The sequence below is a fragment of the Anomaloglossus baeobatrachus genome, chromosome 11, assembly GCF_048569485.1.
Source record: "Anomaloglossus baeobatrachus isolate aAnoBae1 chromosome 11, aAnoBae1.hap1, whole genome shotgun sequence".
Lineage (NCBI taxonomy): Eukaryota > Metazoa > Chordata > Amphibia > Anura > Aromobatidae > Anomaloglossus > Anomaloglossus baeobatrachus.
Window position 1 is genome coordinate 186,967,104 of NC_134363.1, and position 22,578 is coordinate 186,989,681.

At 51.3% G+C, this 22,578-nt stretch overlaps 1 protein-coding gene across 8 annotated transcripts in view; it reads right to left on the reverse strand.

The window, feature by feature from the left end:
• The window catches only part of PKNOX2 (PBX/knotted 1 homeobox 2), a 410,686-nt gene that overhangs the window by 47,131 nt on the left and 340,977 nt on the right, over positions 1-22,578 (reverse strand). For all 8 annotated transcript variants that reach the window (XM_075328081.1, XM_075328085.1, XM_075328082.1 and 5 more), the window contains one exon: positions 17,810-17,946. In XM_075328081.1, the coding sequence (XP_075184196.1) occupies positions 17,810-17,946 (137 nt within the window). The remainder of the gene's footprint in view (positions 1-17,809; positions 17,947-22,578) is intronic.

Sequence of the window (22,578 nt, forward strand, 5' to 3'; positions counted from 1 at the left end):
TAGGACTAGTAGGAGATAATTTCAGCTAGCCTGCTGGTTACCTCTTGAATCACATGTTGTGGGAGACCTATCACAGTCACTCCCCCGCATTTTTGAGATGGAAGAGCCTGTCTTTCTATGCTGACTATAGCTTTATCTACACCAGTCTGTGTGCTGTTGCATCTCAGTCCTGCTGGTGATTGTATTGCTTTGTGCGTGATGTTGTTGTGGGGTTCTCCCTTTGTTTCCTCCCTGCTCTTATCTTCTTCCTTATCACAGTTTGTCTAAGGCTATGTGCACATGTTGCCTTTTTTTGTGACCACAAAGATGCAGCATTTTTGGCCGCTAAAAAAACGCACAAAAACGCATGCGTTTTTGCACGTTTTACGTTTTTTGCCGCTGTATTTTTTCCAATGCATTGCATGGGTGAAAAACGCTGGCAAAAACGCAAAAATAATTGACATGCTGCATCTTTGTGGTCACCAAAAATACGCACCTAAAACACAACTGGGAAAGCAAAGCCATGCAGTTTTAAGACCAAAAACACACCCAAAAAACGTGCAAAAACGCTGCAAAAACGCACCGTACACACATAACCTAATACTTCTGTGTGAGTGTGTTGCGAGATCGAGTTTTGGTTTTATGTTTATCCATATCTGTGGGTTCAATCACTCCTGTTCTGTCCTCCCCTGGGGTGAGGGAGAAGGGGTATTAGATCAGGGCTAGGAAGGCGGACCAGACATCATCACCATCAGAAGTATCTCTGAGATCAGGGACAGCTAGGGCCCCCCTAGCCTGAGGACCAGTTTAGGAGCCCCGGTCTCCAGTTATTCCATCAAACCCCATGATAGTATCCTGTACCAAGTTATGTGTTCTATGACAGAAGATGAGACCTTCACTTCTGGGTTGTTTATGTGAATTTTCAGGCTGGAAAAAAACACTTTTCCGCCCACTTTTATGGTGCGGTGCAGGCACTTTGTGTATGGGACACTTTTTTTAATTTTAAGTTTAATTGCTTAAGAAGTCACATGTGAAATTTTTTTCCTGCTATAAATCGCTCAAGAATTCCCACTAGTTTCTTTTTTGATGTAGAAAAAAACAGCATCATATGGATGATAGGCATATGTTCTCAAGGTAAAAAAGAAATAGATTCAGAGAGAACAAGAAGCCAATTCTTATGTGGATTCTGCTACAAACCCCACATAAGAGATGGAGCAACACAGAACTATTTTGGAACACGGCATATAACGCAATATCGTTCTCCTCCACTAAAATCCATGTCCAGGCTCTCCCGAAAAATATGGTGGTTTTAAAGCATTTTTTTCGGCATGAAACAATAAAATAAAGCTCGAAAATTACTGGAGGTTCTGTGCTTATTTTTTTAATTTATCTACTGAACTTCTTTAATTTCAAGGGTGAAGAACTGCAGCAAAAACACGGAAGGAAGTTACATGCAGGTATTTTTTTTCTTTTTTCAAAAATGTACCAAAAACAGAGAATGAAATTACTGTAAAATGATGTGAAAAAAAAAATAAAAATGGAAAAATACACTGTGCAATGTGTGAACAAGTCCTTACGCCTTTTTCATCCTTCAGGATTTAATAGTTTGTCATCTGGATGATTTGTGACCGTCACACATGTATCTACACACACACAGGTATACAGGATATTTGGGATGAGACTGGGCACCGTGATGCTCCAGTTTTGGTTTAGTAATACGCCTTTTATCTGGGGATATTGGGACAAGACGCAGGCACCGTGACCGGAACGTCTCAAGAGCCAATCTGTCGCCTGCACAAGACGCCGTCACTTTTCAGCAACGAGATGCGTTTATAGTATAACATCGATTTAGAGAATTTGCAGTAAATGAATAAATCTGTTTTTTTTCCTGATATTATAATGTAATAATTATAGTTCATTTTTATGTCACTTTTCCAGGATAATCGCCCTAAAAGTATCAGCGCCCCTCACATGGGAGAGAAGAGTCTTTAGCGCTTTCTGTGTTTATAGCGATGTATTCAGGGGGTGATGTGTCTCTGGTATCGGCACGGTGGTCGGGATGTGGCGTCTGGACCCGGCGCTCGTTATGGTGGACCCCTGCGCAGACACAGGACAGGGCGTGCACCCGCTATACTCTATGGGGCTGTTCACATGTCCGTGTTTTCTGGTAGACTGTGTGTCCATAAAAAAAAATCAGAGACGTCTCCATTTTTTATCCAAGATCAAATTACCCATACAGGTCTGAATAAGGCCATAGAGTGAATGCGGTTTTTTTTTAATGCGCTTTTATTTTTCACAGGAGCAGGATGGACCACACAAAACCCACCCCAAAAAAACAGGACAAAACAGGAATCTACTAGGAACCTCCTCACCCCACAAAAAAACACATCAAGAGTGCAATATAGGATGCGGTCCAGGTGGTGAGCGGCATTATTAGTATTATTTGCAGGGGACGGTACCAGGCACAATGGTCAGTCAGAATCCAGCATTGCAGGGTTATCTTCTGGGTATGGATGCTTTTTGACATTCCGGCGCCCCGCCCTTAGCCGCAGCAGTAGTAAATTGGCCCGGTTTTCGTCTCCCCCCCGCCGGTGCATGGACTATTTTGTATCATAGTAATGAAAGCTTCGTTGAAAATGGTGCACGTAAAGGGTTAATGCGGCGCCGGCTTCACAAGGTAAATACCTCTCTCCTTTCTGCGCGGTTTCTGGGGCGAGTTTGATCCTCGTCAGCGCAGAACAAATAAAAGGGCTGAACTGGCATGACATTTTACTGCAGACGAAGGGTCGTTTGCAGCCACTAATAAAAAGGATTTGACACAGGCTAATAAAGAGGAATGCATCTCTCTAATGGCCTAATTGAGCGCATTCAGCACTGCTCTGCCTGCGAGCCAGCGCGGCAAATGAAAGCCAGAGGCTCCGCTCCATGGAAATGCTTCCTCTATGCGTTTCCTCTCCAATTTTATTCCCAGCGAGCCAAATGAAAAAGGGTCATAAGTGGCAATAATGAGAGGGGCTCACGTATCCCCCGCTATGACCCCGGGTGTCCCCCGCCGCTCTGTGCCTGGATAATTAATCTATTATTCCATTTATATATTCGGATGAAATATCGCCCCTGATAGGATCTGATCTCCTTTCCGCAGTATCAGGAGGGCAGCTGACGCGCAATGTCGGATGGCTTCTGGAGATGCCGCGCTGCGCCCGGGTGGTTAGAGCTGCGCCACGAGCAGGCGCCTGGCGTACGTGTGCGGAGGACAAGACAACGCTCACGTATGGATGAAGCAGACGCCCATCACTTATGGCATATAGACGCTATATCCCGCACCGGTGAACGTTCTCACAACTCCAAACACTAACAAATGCGTTTTCTCCCATTGAATCCAATTTGAAAAATACATGCAAAAACGAGGCAAAAAATTGTCATTTTGAGCTGCATTTTTCCTGCCAAGCGATGCAGAAATGGTGCAACCAAATACTCACCGTGCGCTCAGACCCTTATTGTGCAATCGGACATGTATCAGGTGTCTTATATGTGTAATGTCATTTACCGTATTTTTCGTTTATAAGACGCACTGGATTATAAGATGCACGGCAGCAGCGGTGGTGGAGTGGGGGGTCACAGGAGGCAGGAGCGGTGCTGGAGTACGGCGATGCTGGGGACGATTCAGAGGAGGACCAAGACGCTCACTGCGGCGCTGTGCTCGGGCTGTGGGCGCTGCTCTGTGCTGGGGCTGCGGTGCTGTGCTGGGGCTGTTGGTGCTGCTCTGTGCTGGGGCTGCGATGCTGTGCTGGGACTGTGGGCGCTGCTCTGTGCTGGGGCTGTGGGCGCTGCTCTGTGCTGGGGCTGTGGGCGCTGCTCTGTGCTGGGGCTGTGGGCGCTGCTCTGTGCTGGGGCTGTGAGTGCTGCTCTGTGCTGGGGCTGCGGGCTCTGCTCTGTGCTGGGGCTGTGGGCGCTGCTCTGTGCTGGGGCTGTGGGCGCTGCTCTGTGCTGGGGCTGTGGGCGCCGCTCTGTGCTGGGGCTGTGAGTGCTGCTCTGTGCTGGGGCTGTGGGCGCTGCTCTGTGCTGGGGCTGCAGTGCTGTGCTGTGGCTGTGGGCGCTGCTCTGTGCTGGGGCTGCGGTGCTGTGCTGGGGCTGTGGGCGCTGCTCTGTGCTGGGGCTGCGGTGCTGTGCTGGGGCTGTGGGCGCTGCTCCGTGCTGGGGCTGTGGGCGCTGCTCTGTGCTGGGGCTGCGGTGCTGTGCTGGGGCTGTGGGCGCTGCTCTGTGCTGGGGCTGCGGTGCTGTGCTGGGGCTGTGGGCGCTGCTCTGTGCTGGGGCTGCGGTGCTGTGCTGGGGCTGTGGGCGCTGCTCTGTGCTGGGGCTGCGGTGCTGTTCTGGGACTGTGGGCGCTGCTCTGTGCTGGGGTTGTAAGTGCTGCTCTGTGCTGGGGCTGTGGGCGCTGCTCTGTGCTGGGGCTGCAGTGCTGTGCTGGGGCTGTGGGCGCTGCTCTGTGCTGGGGCTGCGGTGCTGTGCTGGGGCTGTGAGTGCTGCTCTGTGCTGGGGCTGTGGGTGCTGTGCTGGGACTGTGAGTGCTGCTCTGTGCTGGGGCTGTGGGTGCTGTGCTGGGACTGTGAGTGCTGCTCTGTGCTGGGGCTGCGGTACTGTGCTGGGGCTGCGGTGCTGTGCTGGGACTGTGAGTGCTGCTCTTTGCTGGGGCTGTGGGCGCTGCTCTGTGCTGGGGCTGCGGTGCTGTGCTGGGGCTGTTGGCGCTGCTCTGTGCTGGGGCTGCGGTGCTGTGCTGGGACTGTGAGTGCTGCTCTGTGCTGGGGCTGCGGTGCTATGCTGGGACTGTGAGTGCTGCTCTGTGCTGGGGCTGTGGGCGCTGCTCTGTGCTGGGGTGCTGTGCTGGGGCTGTGGGCGCTGCTCTGTGCTGAGGCTGTGGGTGCTGCTCTGGTGCTGGGGCTGTGGGTGCTGCTCTGTGCTGGTGCTGCGGGCGCTGCTCTGTGCTGGGGCGCTGTGCTGGGGCTGTGGGCGCTGCTTTGTGCTAGGGCTGAGGCGCTGTGCTGGGGCTGCGGGCGCTGCTCTTTTCTGGGGCAGCCGGCTCTCTGTGCTGCTGCTCACCGCGGGCAGGTTAAAAAAGAATGTCTGCAGTACTCAAGGTTCCTAAGAGCACAGTGGCCTCCATAATGCTTAGATGGATGAAGTTTGGGACCACCAGAACTCCTCCTAGACCTGGCCGTCCAGCCAAACTGGGCAATCGTGGGAGAAGAGCCTCGGTGAGAGAGGTAAAGAAGAACCCCACGATCACTGTGGCTGAGCTCCAGAGATGCAGTAGGGAGATGGGAGAAAGCTCCACAAAGTCACCTATCACTGCAGCCTCCACCAGTCGGGCCTTTATGGAGAGTGGCCCGATGGAAGCCTCTCCTCAGTGCAATACATATGAAAGCCGCATAGAGTTTGCAAAAAAACACACGAAGGACTCACAGACTATGAGAAATAAGATTCTCTGGTCTGATGAGACGAAGATAGAACTTTTTAGTGATAATTCTAAGCGGTATGTGTGGAGAAAACAAGGCACTGCTCATCACCTGCCCGATACAATCCCCACAGTGAAGCATGGTGGTGGCAGCATCATGCTATGGGGCAGATACAGGACGACTGGTGGCAATTGAAGGAAAGATGAATGTGGCCAAGTACAGAGATATCCTGGAAGAAAACCTCCTCCAGATGCTCTGGACCTCAGACTTGGCATAAGACCACAGAAGCAATACCTCTAAAATTATATATTTTATTATAACAAAATGTAAAATAAGACATACAATGTCTCCCTTCAAAAAACATGAAGGACAAAAACAGTGCCAGTGAATATTGGAAAGAGATCGTTTCAGCGTGAGGAAAAATAGCGATAGGCAGATTAGTCACAGATTCGTCAGATTACTAATCTCATGGCCTTTGTTGACCCTTCCTGATGACGGAGGGTGTCGTAAGTTGAAGGACACTCCCCGTTCCGGGTGGCTGTCCCTCCCTGTCCCTATCTCTAACCAAGGGGTGTCCACCACCAAACCCAGGTGATAAAGTGAAGAAAACGAACCATAAATACAAACACAAAACACAATAGCGTTATAGGTTTGGTTCCTGACTAGACTAAATACTTCAGTCAGAACTAGATTGTAATTGTTAGGTGGAGCTGTAGGGAACCCGCTACAGTAGCTGTCACCCCACGCATTTCTCCCCCCATCATCTGGGCACAAGACAGGACACAGTATCTGGCTCCCTGCGATATAGATGTGCTTTGGCGCTCGGGACCCTTGCGTCCTTGCAAGTTGAGCTTACCCCTCGAGCAGTCATCGGTAAAAGTAGTGTTCATTGTAACACTTGGCCACCAATATGGAACGCTTTTGAAAGGAGCTTTTTTCCACAGGACTGTACATCTTTAATATCGTGTAGATTGATGTAACATTACCAACTAACCTGGAGAACTAACTAACGAAACTGGACCTATTTATTATCTATAGGTGTTCCTGTTGCCCTAATCGGACCTACATATGGAAAATAGTCCACCCATAAGCCTATGAAAATAAGGGTTATTCATCCATTACTGGAAGCATCTGCTCTCAAATATATTTACAGTTTTTTTGGGATAACAAGAGACAAGTCTCTGAACGGGAAGACTTGCTAGCATACAGCGAAAACCTAGACTCTATGGTGTATTAAGAGGCTACTTTTATGGACTTAGTACCTACCCCATTGACAACTATTACGGTCATGTGTGTCTTATTTACCCCTGATGATCCCCCAGCATTGCGTTAGTGGGGGAGAAACGCGTCGGGAGAGCGTGGGGTGACAGCTACTGTAGCGGGTCCCCTACAGCTCCACCTAACAATTACAATCTAGTTCTGACTGAAGTATTTAGTCTAGTCAGGAACCAAACCTATAACGCTATTGTGTTTGGTGTTTGTATTTATGGTTCGTTTTCTTCACTTTACCACCTGGGTTTGGTGGTGGACACCCCTTGGTTAGAGATAGGGACAGGGAGGGACAGCCACCCGGAACGGGGAGTGTCCTTCAACTTACGACACCCTCCGTCGTCAGGAAGGGTTTAACAAAGGCTATGAGATTAGTAATCTGACGAATCTGTGACTATCTGCCTATCGCTATTTTTCCTCACGCTGAAACGATCTCTTTCCAATATTCACTGGCACTGTTTTTGTCCTTCATGTTTTTTGAAGAGAGACATTGTATGTCTTATTTTAGATTTTGTTATAATAAAATATATAATTTTAGAGGTATTGCTTCTGTGGTCTTATGCTGATACCATACCTTGCTATCACATCTTTTTGTGGTTCTACCTCTGGACCTCAGACTTGGCCAAAGGTTCACCTTCCACCAAGACAATGACCCTAAGCACACAGCTAAAATAACAAAGGAGCGGCTTCAGAACAACTCTGTGACCATTCTTGACCGGCCCAGCCAGAGCCCGGACCTAAACCCAATTGAGCATCTCTGGAGAGACCTGAAAATGGCGTCCACCAACGTTCACCATCCAACCTGACGGAACTGGAGAGGATCTGCAAGGAAGAATGGCCGAGGATCCCCAAATCCAGGATCCCAAGAAGACTCATGGCTGTACTAGCTCAAAAGAGAGGGGGCCTCTATGCAATACTGAGCAAAGGGGCTGAATACTTATGACTATGTGATATTTCAGGTTTTCTTGTTTAATAAATTATCAAAAATTTCCACATTTCTGTTTTTTTCTGTCAAGATGGGGGCAGAGTGTACATTAATGAGAAAAAAAAATTAAACAAAAAGTGAAAAATTTAAAAGGGATGTGAATACTTTCCGTACCCATGTTATATACAGATGTGGAAGCAATAAACATACTTTCTATTGTTTTGCAATTTCTCCTTTTTTTTCCCATAAAAGCCGCACTTTCTGACTTGTATGGATCTTCTATGGTAGCACCGGCCGTAATTGTCAGCTATGAAATGAGTGAAGCACGTGGCAGCTGTGACATAATTACCCCGGAATTAATTAGACTTTCCTATACGAATCCCTGTAAAAGCTCACATTCCATTTTACAAGGCGATACATTATTACTAGCCAATTAGTATTAATTTTATGTACGATAGTAGTAAAGGCTCGGATGACCTTGCAGTATCTTCTGTGCCTGGAATACTCTGCAGGCCGGGGTCCAAATGACTGGAGCGAAACAGATAGATTTGCTCGTTTCACACTGGATCAGGCTGTGAATGGAGAAAGTCTCCATCGAGAGCATCGGCGGGTTCATCTCTGGCTCCAGGACGGTCCTCGGCGGATTCATCTCTGGCTCCAGGACTGTCCTCGGCGGGTTCATCTCTGGCTCCAGGACTGTCCTTGGCGGGTTCATCTCAGGCTCCAGGACTGTCCTCGGCGGGTTCATCTCTGGCTCCAGGACTGTCCCCGGCGGGTTCATCTCTGGCTCCAGGACTGTCCTCGGCGGGTTCATCTCTGGCTCCAGGACTGTCCTTGGCGGGTTCATCTCAGGCTCCAGGACTGTCCTCGGTGGGTTCATCTCTGGCTCCAGGACTGTCCTCGGCGGGTTCATCTCTGGCTCCAGGACTGTCCCCGGCGGGTTCATCTCTGGCTCCAGGACTGTCCCCGGCGGGTTCATCTCTGGCTCCAGGACTGTCCTCGGCGGGTTCATCTCTGGCTCCAGGACTGTCCTCGGCGGGTTCATCTCTGGCTCCAGGACTGTCCTCGGCGGGTTCATCTCTGGCTCCAGGACTGTCCTCGGCGGGTTCATCTCTGGCTCCAGGACTGTCCTCGGCGGGTTCATCTCTGGCTACAGGACTGTCCTCGGCGGGTTCATCTCTGGCTCCAGGACTGTCCTCGGCGGGTTCATCTCTGGCTCCAGGACTGTCCCCGGCGGGTTCATCTCTGGCTCCAGGACTGTCCTCGGCGGGTTCATCTCTGGCTCCAGGACTGTCCCTGGCGGGTTCATCTCTGGCTCCAGGACTGTCCCCGGCGGGTTCATCTCTGGCTCCAGGACTGTCCTCGGCGGGTTCATCTCTGGCTCCAGGACTGTCCTCGGCGGGTTCATCTCTGGCTCCAGGACTGTCCTCGGCGGGTTCATCTCTGGCTCCAGGACTGTCCTCGGCGGGTTCATCTCTGGCTCCAGGACTGTACATTGTGCAAGGAGATGATCTTATAGCTCAGAGATGTCCCATTCCTTTCTTGCTTTTGCACATAACGGTTCTCTCGGGACATAAAGTTACCATTTTCCTCATCTATGTAAAGGTTGTCTTGCGCGGTGCAGGTCCGGCCATCCACACCACGAGAGGTTACTCGCATTTCTCCAGCCTGCGTTTCCTTATATATTGGAGGGTTACTTTACAAAGGTTTCATCACGAGAGAATGAAGACATTTATTTTATTTACATTTATTGGTGAAGTTAAAAAAAAAAAAAAAGTCCAAATGAGGCCACAAAATGCTTTCCCTTTTATCTGCGCAGATACCACGGAGCATGAAAGCCTCAGAGACCATGTGTTAATTTGTATTGAATGGGGCCTTGTTAAATTTATTGACATGAAATGAAAAATCCCCACTGTGGTTTTGAACTGTCATGCTACCCACAGGCAAGAAATTTTAATTAAAAAAAAAAAAGCCTGCAAAAGAAAAAAAATTCTAACAGAGGCATCGTCCCTGCAATCCTCCATCCTCCAGCAACAGCAGGCAGAGCCATCCGGAATCCACACAGACAGTGCCCGTACTCAAGAGCGCTCCCTCCCCCGACCCCCACACACAGACAGTGCCCGTACTCCAGAGCGCTCCCTCCCCCGACCCCCACACACAGATAGTGCCCGTACTCCAGAGCGGTCCCTCCCCCGACCCCCACACACAGACAGTGCCCGTACTCCAGAGCGCTCCCTCCCCCGACCCCCACACACAGACAGTGCCCGTACTCCAGAGCGCTCCCTCCCCCGACCCCCACACACAGACAGTGCCCGTACTCCAGAGCGCTCCCTCCCCCGACCCCCACACACAGACAGTGCCCGTACTCCAGAGCGCTCCCTCCCCCGACCCCCACACACAGACAGTGCCCGTACTCCAGAGCGGTCCCTCCCCCGACCCCCACACACAGATAGTGCCCGTACTCCAGAGCGGTCCCTCCCCCGACCCCATACACAGACCGTGCCCGTACTCCAGAGCGCTCCCTCCCCCGACCCCATACACAGACAGTGCCCGTACTCCAGAGCGCTCCCTCCCCCGACCCCACACACAGACAGTGCCCGTACTCCAGAGCGCTCCCTCCCCCGACCCCCACACACAGACAGTGCCCGTACTCCAGAGCGCTCCCTCCCCCGACCCCCACACACAGACAGTGCCCGTACTCCAGAGCGCTCCCTCCCCCGACCCCCACACACAGACAGTGCCCGTACTCCAGAGCGCTCCCTCCCCCGACCCCCACACACAGACAGTGCCCGTACTCCAGAGCGCTCCCTCCCCCGACCCCCACACACAGACAGTGCCCGTACTCCAGAGCGCTCCCTCCCCCGACCCCATACACACAGACAGTGCCCGTACCCCAGAGCGCTTCCTCCCCCGACCCCCACACACAGACAGTGCCCGTACTCCAGAGCGCTCCCTCCCCCGACCCCATACACAGACAGTGCCCGTACTCCAGAGCGCTCCCTCCCCCGACCCCACACACAGACAGTGCCCGTACTCCAGAGCGCTCCCTCCCCCGACCCCATACACAGACAGTGCCCGTACTCCAGAGCGCTCCCTCCCCCGACCCCCACACACAGACAGTGCCCGTACTCCAGAGCGCTCCCTCCCCCGACCCCATACAGTGCCCGTACTCCAGAGCGCTCCCTCCCCCGACCCCATACACAGACAGTGCCCGTACTCCAGAGCGCTCCCTCCCCCGACCCCCACACACAGACAGTGCCCGTACTCCAGAGCGCTCCCTCCCCCGACCCCATACACAGACAGTGCCCGTACTCCAGAGCGCTCCCTCCCCCGACCCCATACACAGACAGTGCCCGTACTCCAGAGCGCTCCCTCCCCCGACCCCATACACAGACAGTGCCCGTACTCCAGAGCGCTCCCTCCCCCGACCCCATACACAGACAGTGCCCGTACTCCAGAGCGCTCCCTCCCCCGACCCCATACACAGACAGTGCCCGTACTCCAGAGCGCTCCCTCCCCCGACCCCATACACAGACAGTGCCCGTACTCCAGAGCGCTCCCTCCCCCGACCCCCACACACAGACAGTGCCCGTACTCCAGAGCGCTCCCTCCCCCGACCCCATACACAGACAGTGCCCGTACTCCAGAGCGCTCCCTCACCCGACCCCCACACACAGACAGTGCCCGTACTCCAGAGCGCTCCCTCCCCCGACCCCCACACACAGACAGTGCCCGTACTCCAGAGCGCTCCCTCCCCCGACCCCATACACAGACAGTGCCCGTACTCCAGAGCGCTCCCTCCCCCGACCCCATACACAGACAATGCCCGTACTCCAGAGCGCTCCCTCCCCCGACCCCCACACACAGACAGTGCCCGTACTCCAGAGCGCTCCCTCCCCCGACCCCAAACACAGACAGTGCCCGTACTCCAGAGCGCTCCCTCCCCCGACCCCATACACAGACAGTGCCCGTACTCCAGAGCGCTCCCTCCCCCGACCCCAAACACAGACAGTGCCCGTACTCCAGAGCGCTCCCTCCCCCGACCCCCACACACAGACAGTGCCCGTACTCCAGAGCGCTCCCTCCCCCGACCCCATACACAGACAGTGCCCGTACTCCAGAGCGCTCCCTCCCCCGACCCCATAAACAGACAGTGCCCGTACTCCAGAGCGCTCCCTCCCCCGACCCCATACACAGACAGTGCCCGTACTCCAGAGCGCTCCCTCCCCCGACCCCATACACAGACAGTGCCCGTACTCCAGAGCGCTCCCTCCCCCGACCCCATACACAGACAGTGCCCGTACCCCAGAGCGCTCCCTCCCCCGACCCCATACACAGACAGTGCCCGTACTCCAGAGCGCTCCCTCCCCCGACCCCCACACACAGACAGTGCCCGTACCCCAGAGCGCTCCCTCCCCCGACCCCATACACACGACACGACCCCCATACACACGACACGAGCCCCATACACACGACACGACCCCCATACACACGACACGACCCCCATACACACGACACGACCCCCATACACACGACACGAACCCCATACACACGACACGAACCCCATACACACGACACGACCCCCATACACACGACACGACCCCCATACACACTACACGACCCCCATACACACGACACGATCCCCATACACACGACACGACCCCCATACACACGACACGACCCCCATACACACGACACGACTCCCATACACACGACACGACCCCCATACACACGACACGACCCCCATACACACGACATAACGCCCATACACAAGACCCCCAAACACATGCACACTCTGGCTGAGGATGCATGTGTGTCTCATTGGGAAAGACAAGTTAGGAGCTGCTGGAGACTTCAGTGCCCTCATCCAACCTCCTCTGTCCTCCATCTCTACCCCTCCATACTAATCTGAACTCCTCCAGTCCTTCTGTACCACCTCCAAACCCGCTATACCTCCCACAGACGTCTCTGCCTCCCTTCTAAGGACTACTCTTTCCTCCACAATAACTTGAATTGCCCTAAAGCCCCATACAACACCTCCTGCTTCCTCTAGACTCCTCTGTTCTACCTTTCTCCTCCAGACTCCCTTGTCTTCCCTCATCTTCCAGTCCTCACTGTCCTTACTCCTCCTCCAGACTCCTCTGTCCTCCCTCCTTCTCCTCTGTCCAAACTCCTCTGTTCTACCTCCCTCCTCCAGACTCCTCTGTCCTCCCTCCTTCTCCTCTGTCCAGACTCCTCTGTTCTACCTCTCTCCTCCAGACTCCTCTGTCCTCACTCCAGGCTCCTTCCTTCTACTGCTCTCCTCTAGACTCCTACCCCTGTGTTCCAGACTTCTCTGTTCCACCTCTCTCCTCTGGAATCCTCAGTCCTCCCTCATTCTCCTCCCTCCAGACTCCTCTGTTGTCCTTCCTTCTCCTCTGTCCAGACTCCTCTGTTCCACCTGTCTCCTCCATACTTGTCGTTCTACTACTCCCCTCCAGACTCCTCTGTTCTAGCTTTTTCCTTTAGACTCCTCTGTCCTCCCTTCTCCTGCAGACTCCTCTATCCTTACTCCAGACTCCTGTATCCTTCCTACAGAGTCCTCTGTTCTACAGCTCTTCTCCAGACTCCTCTGTTCTACCTCCTCTTTTCAGACTCTTCTGTCCTCCCTAGTCCTGCAGACTCCTTTTTTCCCCTCCTCCAGACCCCTCTGTTCACTCTCCTTCAGCCTAATTTGTTCTACCCCTCTCCCACAGACTCCTCTATTCTCCCTCCTCCTCCTTTAAGTTATTTTGCTTTCCCTCCTCTTCCAGACTCTTCTATCCTTACTCCACACTGCTATGTTCTATCTCTCTCCTCCAGACTCCTTTATTCTACCTCTGACCTGCAGACCCTTCTGTCCTCCTTCCACCCTCTAGACCCTTCTGTCCTCCCTTCTCCCTTATCTTTTCTACCTTTCTCCTATACACTCCTCTGTTCTACCTCTCTCCTCAAGACTCCTCTGTTCTTTCTCTCTTCTCCAGACTCTCCTGTTCTACCTTTCTCCTCCAGACTCCTCTATCCTTACTCCAGACTCCTGTATTCTCTCTCCAGACTCCTCTGTTCTACCGCTCTCCTCTAGACTTTTCTGTTCTCTCTCCTCTAGACTCCTCTGTTATACCGCTCTCCTCCAGACTCCTCTGTTATACCGCTCTCCTCCAGACTCCTCTGTTCTACCGCTCTCCTCCAGACTCCTCTGTTCTACCGCTCTCTTCCAGACTCCTCTGTTATACCGCTCTCCTCCAGACTCCTCTGTTATACCGCTCTCCTCCAGACTCCTCTGTTATACCGCTCTCCTCCAGACTCCTCTATCCTACCTCTCTCCTCCAGACTCCTCTATCCTACCTCTCTCTTGCAGACTATTATGTCCTCCCTGCACCTCCAGACTCCTCTGTTCTACCGCTCTCCTCCACACGCTTCTGTTCTACCTCTCTTATCCAGTGTCTTCTGTTCTACCTTTTTCCTGCAGACTCCTCTGTTCGATCTCCTCCCTTCAAACCCTCCTGTCCTCCCTCCTCCTCTGTTCTCTCATCCAGTCTTTTCTATCTCTCTCCTACAGACCCCTCTGTTCTCACTCCTCCTCTAAACTCCTCAGTCCCCACTCCTCCTCAAGACTACTCAGTAACCCACCTTCAGTCTTCTTTGCGCTCCTCCTTCAGATTCCTCTGTCCTCCCTCCTTTCTCCAGATTCCTTTGTTTTCTGTCCTAACTCCTCTGTTCTGACTCTCTCCTTCAGACTCCTATGTCCTCTCTCCCTGTTCAAGACACCTCTGTCCTCTCTCCAGACTCCTGTGTTCTACCTCTCTCCTCCAGACACCTCTGTTCTCCCTCCTCCTCCAGACTCTTCTTTTCTCCCGCCTCCTCTTGATTCCTTTGTTTTCCTCCTCCTCAAGACTCCTCTGTCCTCACCACAGACTCCTGTGTCCTCCTTCCAGACTCCTCTGTTCTACTTCTCTCCTCCAGACTTTTCTTATTGTCCCATCTACTGCAAACTCCTCAGTTTTCCCTAGACTCTTGTTTTCCCTTCTCCTCCAGATTCCTCTATCCTCACCCCAGACTCCTCTGTTCTACCGCTCTCCTTCAGACAACTCTGTTCTACCTCTCTCCTCCAGACTCCTTTATTCTACCCCTCTCCTGCAAACCGTTCTGTCCTTCCTCCAGACACTTCTGTCTTCCCTCCTGCTGCAGACTCCTCTGTCCGCCATCCTGCTGCAGACTCCTCTGTCCGCCCTCCTGCTGCAGACTCCTCTGTCCGCCCTCCTGCTGCAGACTCCTCTGTCCGCCCTCCTGCTGCAGACTCCTCTGTATGCCCTCCTGCTGCAGACTCCTCTGTCCGCCCTCCTGCTGCAGACTCCTCTGTCTGCCCTCCTGCTGCAGACTCCTCTGTCCGCCCTCCTGCTGCAGACTCCTCTGTCCGCCCTCCTGCTGCAGACTCCTCTGTCCTCCCTCCTGCTGCAGACTCCTCTGTCCTCCCTCCTGCTGCAGACTCCTCTGTCCTCCCTCCTGCTGCAGACTCCTCTGTCCTCCCTCCTGCTGCAGACTCCTCTGCTCTACCTCCCTTCTCCAGACTCCTCTGTCCTCCCTCCTGCTGCAGACTCCTCTGCTCTACCTCCCTTCTCCAGACTCCTCTGTCCTCCCTCCTGCTGCAGACTCCTCTGTCCTCCCTCCTGCTTCAGACTCCTCTGTCCTCCCTCCTGCTGCAGACTCCTCTGTCCTCCCTCCTGCTGCAGACTCCTCTGTCCTCCCTCCTGCTGCAGACTCCTCTGTCTGCCCTCCTGCTGCAGACTCCTCTGTTCTACCTCCCTTCTCCAGACTCCTCTGTCCTCCCTCCTGCTGCAGACTCCTCTGTCCTCCCTCCTGCTGCAGACTCCTCTGTCCTCCCTCCTGCTGCAGACTCCTCTGTCCTCCCTCCTGCTGCAGACTCCTCTGTCCTCCCTTCTGCTGCAGACTCCTCTGTCCTCCCTCCTGCTGCAGACTCCTCTGTCTGCCCTCCTGCTGCAGACTCCTCTGTTCTACCTCCCTTCTCCAGACTCCTCTGTCCTCCCTCCTCATCCTGACTCCTCTATCATCACTCCAGACTCCTCTGTCCTCCCTCATGCTGCAGACTCCTCTGTTCTACCTCCCTTCTCCAGACTCCTCTGTCCTCCCTCCTGCTGCAGACTCCTCTGCTCTACCTCCTTTCTCCAGACTCCTCTGTCCTCCCTCCTGCTGCAGACTCCTCTGTTCTACCTCCCTTCTCCAGACTCCTCTGTCCTCCCTCCTGCTGCAGACTCCTCTGTCCGCCCTCCTGCTGCAGACTCCTCTGTTCTACCTCCCTTCTCCAGACTCCTCTGTCCTCCCTCCTGCTGCAGACTCCTCTGTCCGCCCTCCTGCTGCAGACTCCTCTGTCCGCCCTCCTGCTGCAGACTCCTCTGTTCTACCTCCCTTCTCCAGACTCCTCTGTCCTCCCTCCTGCTGCAGACTCCTCTGTTCTACCTCCCTTCTCCAGACTCCTCTGTCCGCCCTCCTGCTGCAGACTCCTCTGTCCGCCCTCCTGCTGCAGACTCCTCTGTTCTACCTCCCTTCTCCAGACTCCTCTGTCCGCCCTCCTGCTGCAGACTCCTCTGTTCTACCTCCCTTCTCCAGACTCCTTTGTTCTCCCTCCTCATCCTGACTCCTCTATCATCACTCCAGACTCCTCTGTCCTCCCTCCTGCTGCAGACTCCTCTGTTCTACCTCCCTTCTCCAGACTCCTCTGTCCTCTCTCCTGCTGCAGACTCCTCTGCTCTACCTCCTTTCTCCAGACGCCTCTGTCCTCCCTCCTGCTGCAGACTCCTCTGTCCGCCCTCCTGCTGCAGACTCCTCTGCTCTACCTCCCTTCTCCAGACTCCTCTGTCCTCCCTCCTGCTGCAGACTCCTCTGTCCTCCCTCCTGCTGCAGACTCCTCTGTGCGCCCTCCTGCTGCAGACTCCTCTGTCCTCCCTCCTGCTGCAGACTCCTCTGTCCTCCCTCCTGCTGCAGACTCCTCTGTCCGCCCTCCTGCTGCAGACTCCTCTGTCCGCCCTCCTGCTGCAGACTCCTCTGTCCGCCCTCCTGCTGCAGACTCCTCTGTCCTCCCTCCTGCTGCAGACTCCTCTGTCCTCTCTCCTGCTGCAGACTCCTCTGTCCGCCCTCCTGCTGCAGACTCCTCTGTCCTCCCTCCTGCTGCAGACTCCTCTGTCCTCCCTCCTGCTGCAGACTCCTCTGTCCGCCCTCCTGCTGCAGACTCCTCTGTCCTCCCCTCCTGCTGCAGACTCCTCTGTCCTCCCCCCCTGCTGCAGACTCCTCTGTCCTCCCTCCTGCTGCAGACTCCTCTGTCCTCCCTCCTGCTGCAGACTCCTCTGTCCGCCCTCCTGCTGCAGACTCCTCTGCTCTACCTCCCTTCTCCAGACTCCTTTGTTCTCCCTCCTCATCCTGACTTCTCTATCATCACTCCAGACTCCTGTGTCCTCCCTGCTCCTGCAGACTCTGTCCTCCTCCTCCTCCAGACTCGTTTGTCCCCCACATTCAGTCTCTTCTGTCCTCCTCGCCACCCCTTCTTCAGAGATGAAGAAGCAATATATATGGCAAAGAGCTATTTGCCTATTATATTTGTTGTAATTCACAGGATAAAGTGAGATGATGTGAAACGACGTCTAAATGGCTTTTCTGTCTCAATGTAGACGAGATTACTTCAATGAGTAGTATATAGTTCTGCTGTTGTATTGTAGCACATGGCAGGTAAACCCTGTGCTTGCAGCCAGTGAATGGAATCATTACAGACCAGAATCACAGTTTTCTATAATAGAGATATAAATTACTAAATAGAAAAAAAAATGACAACTCTAAGAGTGTGAGAAATAAAAAACGCCAACAACCCGGGGAGACGTCTGGGCCCGGAGGAGCAGGGGTTCAGGCCGCGTCTCTTGTCAGGAGTGCTGCCATCAGCACCCACCACATTCACTGATCTGAGCTTTGTCTTTAATCCCATTTTAAAGTCATGTTGTTGAGGAAATGAAAAGAGAGAAAGAGGCGATGACAAGTTCTCCTAACACAAGAATCATGCTGACAAGTTCGCCTGCGGCTGAATTCACACTGTACCTTGGCACATCGCTATGGAGCAGAGCATTAGCATTTTACAGAGTCTGCAAGAAGCTCTTTCAAGTACCTGTAGACAGCACGCTTGTCAGCTTCCAGCTGAGCCTGAGGGTCAATCGGTGCACCAGGGACAGGGTTGGCTGCCGCAGAGGATGCTGGGAGGTGGACTGGCTGGGCCTTGGCAGTCTGCTGAGCCGTGGCCGTCATCTGCACAGACACAAAAGCCGAGACGTTAGTGATGAGATGGTAGATTCTATGATAAGTAATCATTGTACAGACCTGCCAGCGATGACCTCCAATAAGGCCAATGCTCTGCCGCCACACAATGAAAACTTCTGCAATGTAACAATAGACTTTGCATTTAAATTCTGCACCATTTTCAAGCTCTGCAATTGTTCTTTTGTCCACAATATCAGTGATGTGCATAATACCCTCACGCTCCATGGGCTCAGGGTTTTTTATTGGCCGTTGCCCCAGTCTTTGTTGAAAGTCTGCAGGCAATCGCTAAGCTCAGGGGCTTTTGCCATCTACATCGACTGAACTCACTGATTGGCTGCAGCGCTGTCAACTTGATGTCACCGCTGCATCCGATCAATAAAAACTGTGGCAGCAGCTGACAAAGCTCTGGACCCATGGAGGTCAAGCAAGAGCTCATTTGGTTATTGTGGGTAAAAAATTCAGGATTTTCCTTTACAACTTAAAGCCAGTGCTGTACTGGCACTATCAGGCTGATTCTATACATACAGTGCTATACTGGCACTATCAGGCTGACTCTATACATACAGTGCTATACTGGCACTATCAGGCTGATTCTATACATACAGTGCTATACTGGCACTATCAGGCTGATTCTATACATACAGTGCTATACTGGCGCTTTCAGGCTGATTCTATATATACAGTGCTATACTGGCACTATCAGGCTGACTCTATACATACAGTGCTATACTGGCACTATCAGGCTGACTCTATACATACAGTGCTATACTGGCACTATCAGGCTGATTCTATACATACAGTGCTATACTGGCGCTATCAGGCTGATTCTATACATACAGTGCTATACTGGCGCTATCAGGCTGATTCTATACATACAGTGCTATACTGGCGCTATCAGGCTGATTCTATACATACAGTGCTATACTGGCGCTATCAGGCTGATTCTATACATACAGTGCTATACTGGCACTATCAGGCTGAGTCTATACATACAGAGCTATACTGGTGCTATCAGGCTGATTCTATACATACAGTGCTATAATGGCACTATCAGGCTGATTCTATACATACAGTGCTATACTGGCACTATCAGGCTGACTCTATACATACAGTGCTATACTGGCACTATCAGGCTGATTCTATACATACAGTGCTATACTGGCGCTATCAGGCTGATTCTATACATACAGTGCTATACTGGCGCTATCAGGCTGATTCTATACATACAGTGCTATACTGGCACTATCAGGCTGAGTCTATACATACAGTGCTATACTGGCACTATCAGGCTGATTCTATACATACAGTGCTATACTGGCACTATCAGGCTGATTCTATACATACAGTGCTATACTGGCACTATCAGGCTGATTCTATACATACAGTGCTATACTGGCACTATCAGGCTGATTCTATACATACAGTGCTATACTGGCGCTATCAGGCTGATTCTATACATACAGTGCTATACTGGCGCTATCAGGCTGATTCTATACATACAGTGCTATACTGGCGCTATCAGGCTGATTCTATACATACAGTGCTATACTGGCACTATCAGGCTGAGTCTATACATACAGAGCTATACTGGCGCTATCAGGCTGATTCTATACATACAGTGCTATACTGGCACTATCAGGCTGATTCTATACATACAGTGCTATACTGGCACTATCAGGCTGACTCTATACATACAGTGCTATACTGGCACTATCAGGCTGATTCTATACATACAGTGCTATACTGGCGCTATCAGGCTGATTCTATACATACAGTGCTATACTGGCACTATCAGGCTGATTCTATACATACAGTGCTATACTGGCACTATCAGGCTGATTCTATACATACAGTGCTATACTGGCGCTATCAGGCTGATTCTATACATACAGTGCTATACTGGCGCTATCAGGCTGATTCTATACATACAGTGCTATACTGGCGCTATCAGGCTGATTCTATACATACAGTGCTATACTGGCACTATCAGGCTGATTCTATACATACAGTGCTATACTGGCGCTATCAGGCTGATTCTATACATACAGTGCTATACTGGCGCTATCAGGCTGATTCTATACATACAGTGCTATACTGGCGCTATCAGGCTGATTCTATACATACAGTGCTATACTGGCGCTATCAGGCTGATTCTATACATACAGTGCTATACTGGCACTATCAGGCTGAGTCTATACATACAGAGCTATACTGGTGCTATCAGGCTGATTCTATACATACAGTGCTATAATGGCACTATCAGGCTGATTCTATACATACAGTGCTATACTGGCACTATCAGGCTGACTCTATACATACAGTGCTATACTGGCACTATCAGGCTGATTCTATACATACAGTGCTATACTGGCGCTATCAGGCTGATTCTATACATACAGTGCTATACTGGCGCTATCAGGCTGATTCTATACATACAGTGCTATACTGGCACTATCAGGCTGAGTCTATACATACAGTGCTATACTGGCACTATCAGGCTGATTCTATACATACAGTGCTATACTGGCACTATCAGGCTGATTCTATACATACAGTGCTATACTGGCACTATCAGGCTGATTCTATACATACAGTGCTATACTGGCACTATCAGGCTGATTCTATACATACAGTGCTATACTGGCGCTATCAGGCTGATTCTATACATACAGTGCTATACTGGCGCTATCAGGCTGATTCTATACATACAGTGCTATACTGGCGCTATCAGGCTGATTCTATACATACAGTGCTATACTGGCACTATCAGGCTGAGTCTATACATACAGAGCTATACTGGTGCTATCAGGCTGATTCTATACATACAGTGCTATACTGGCACTATCAGGCTGATTCTATACATACAGTGCTATACTGGCACTATCAGGCTGACTCTATACATACAGTGCTATACTGGCACTATCAGGCTGATTCTATACATACAGTGCTATACTGGCGCTATCAGGCTGATTCTATACATACAGTGCTATACTGGCACTATCAGGCTGATTCTATACATACAGTGCTATACTGGCACTATCAGGCTGATTCTATACATACAGTGCTATACTGGCACTATCAGGCTGATTCTATACATACAGTGCTGTACTGGCACTATCAGGCTGATTCTATACATACAGTGCTATACTGGCGCTATCAGGCTGATTCTATACATACAGTGCTATACTGGCACTATCAGGCTGAGTCTATACATACAGAGCTATACTGGTGCTATCAGGCTGATTCTATACATACAGTGCTATACTGGCACTATCAGGCTGATTCTATACATACAGTGCTATACTGGCACTATCAGGCTGACTCTATACATACAGTGCTATACTGGCACTATCAGGCTGATTCTATACATACAGTGCTATACTGGCGCTATCAGGCTGATTCTATACATACAGTGCTATACTGGCGCTATCAGGCTGATTCTATACATACAGTGCTATACTGGCACTATCAGGCTGAGTCTATACATACAGTGCTATACTGGCACTATCAGGCTGATTCTATACATACAGTGCTATACTGGCACTATCAGGCTGATTCTATACATACAGTGCTATACTGGCACTATCAGGCTGATTCTATACATACAGTGCTATACTGGCGCTATCAGGCTGATTCTATACATACAGTGCTATACTGGCACTATCAGGCTGATTCTATACATACAGTGCTATACTGGCGCTATCAGGCTGATTCTATACATACAGTGCTATACTGGCACTATCAGGCTGAGTCTATACATACAGAGCTATACTGGTGCTATCAGGCTGATTCTATACATACAGTGCTATACTGGCACTATCAGGCTGATTCTATACATACAGTGCTATACTGGCACTATCAGGCTGACTCTATACATACAGTGCTATACTGGCACTATCAGGCTGATTCTATACATACAGTGCTATACTGGCGCTATCAGGCTGATTCTATACATACAGTGCTATACTGGCACTATCAGGCTGATTCTATACATACAGTGCTATACTGGCACTATCAGGCTGATTCTATACATACAGTGCTATACTGGCACTATCAGGCTGATTCTATACATACAGTGCTGTACTGGCACTATCAGGCTGATTCTATACATACAGTGCTATACTGGCACTATCAGGCTGATTCTATACATACAGTGCTATACTGGCACTATCAGGCTGATTCTATACATACAGTGCTATACTGGCACTATCAGGCTGATTCTATACATACAGTGCTATACTGGCACTATCAGGCTGACTCTATACATACCTGTAGTGGTCAGCTAGGATGTATAGGTCTTGAAATACAAGCAAGTAAAGTTTGTAAAATGAGCAGCGTTTTGAGTAGCAGCAGCTGCTGATCAGCTGATAACTGGGGTGGGTTTTGATAGTGATTCCTGCCCCCAGCCTGTCCATCCTCCTCCTATGTTATTTATGCTAATTCTATTACATAATCGTTTTACTAAGTGGCTAGAAGGACTTGTGCTGATGTCATACCCATGTGACCAGAAGGGGCGGGGCCTCAGCCAACATAGATGATACCAGGAAACAACATTATTTTTTTGTTGAACACTTTTGATTTATCTGTTTTTACTAGATGCGTCTGTTACCTTTAGTTTTA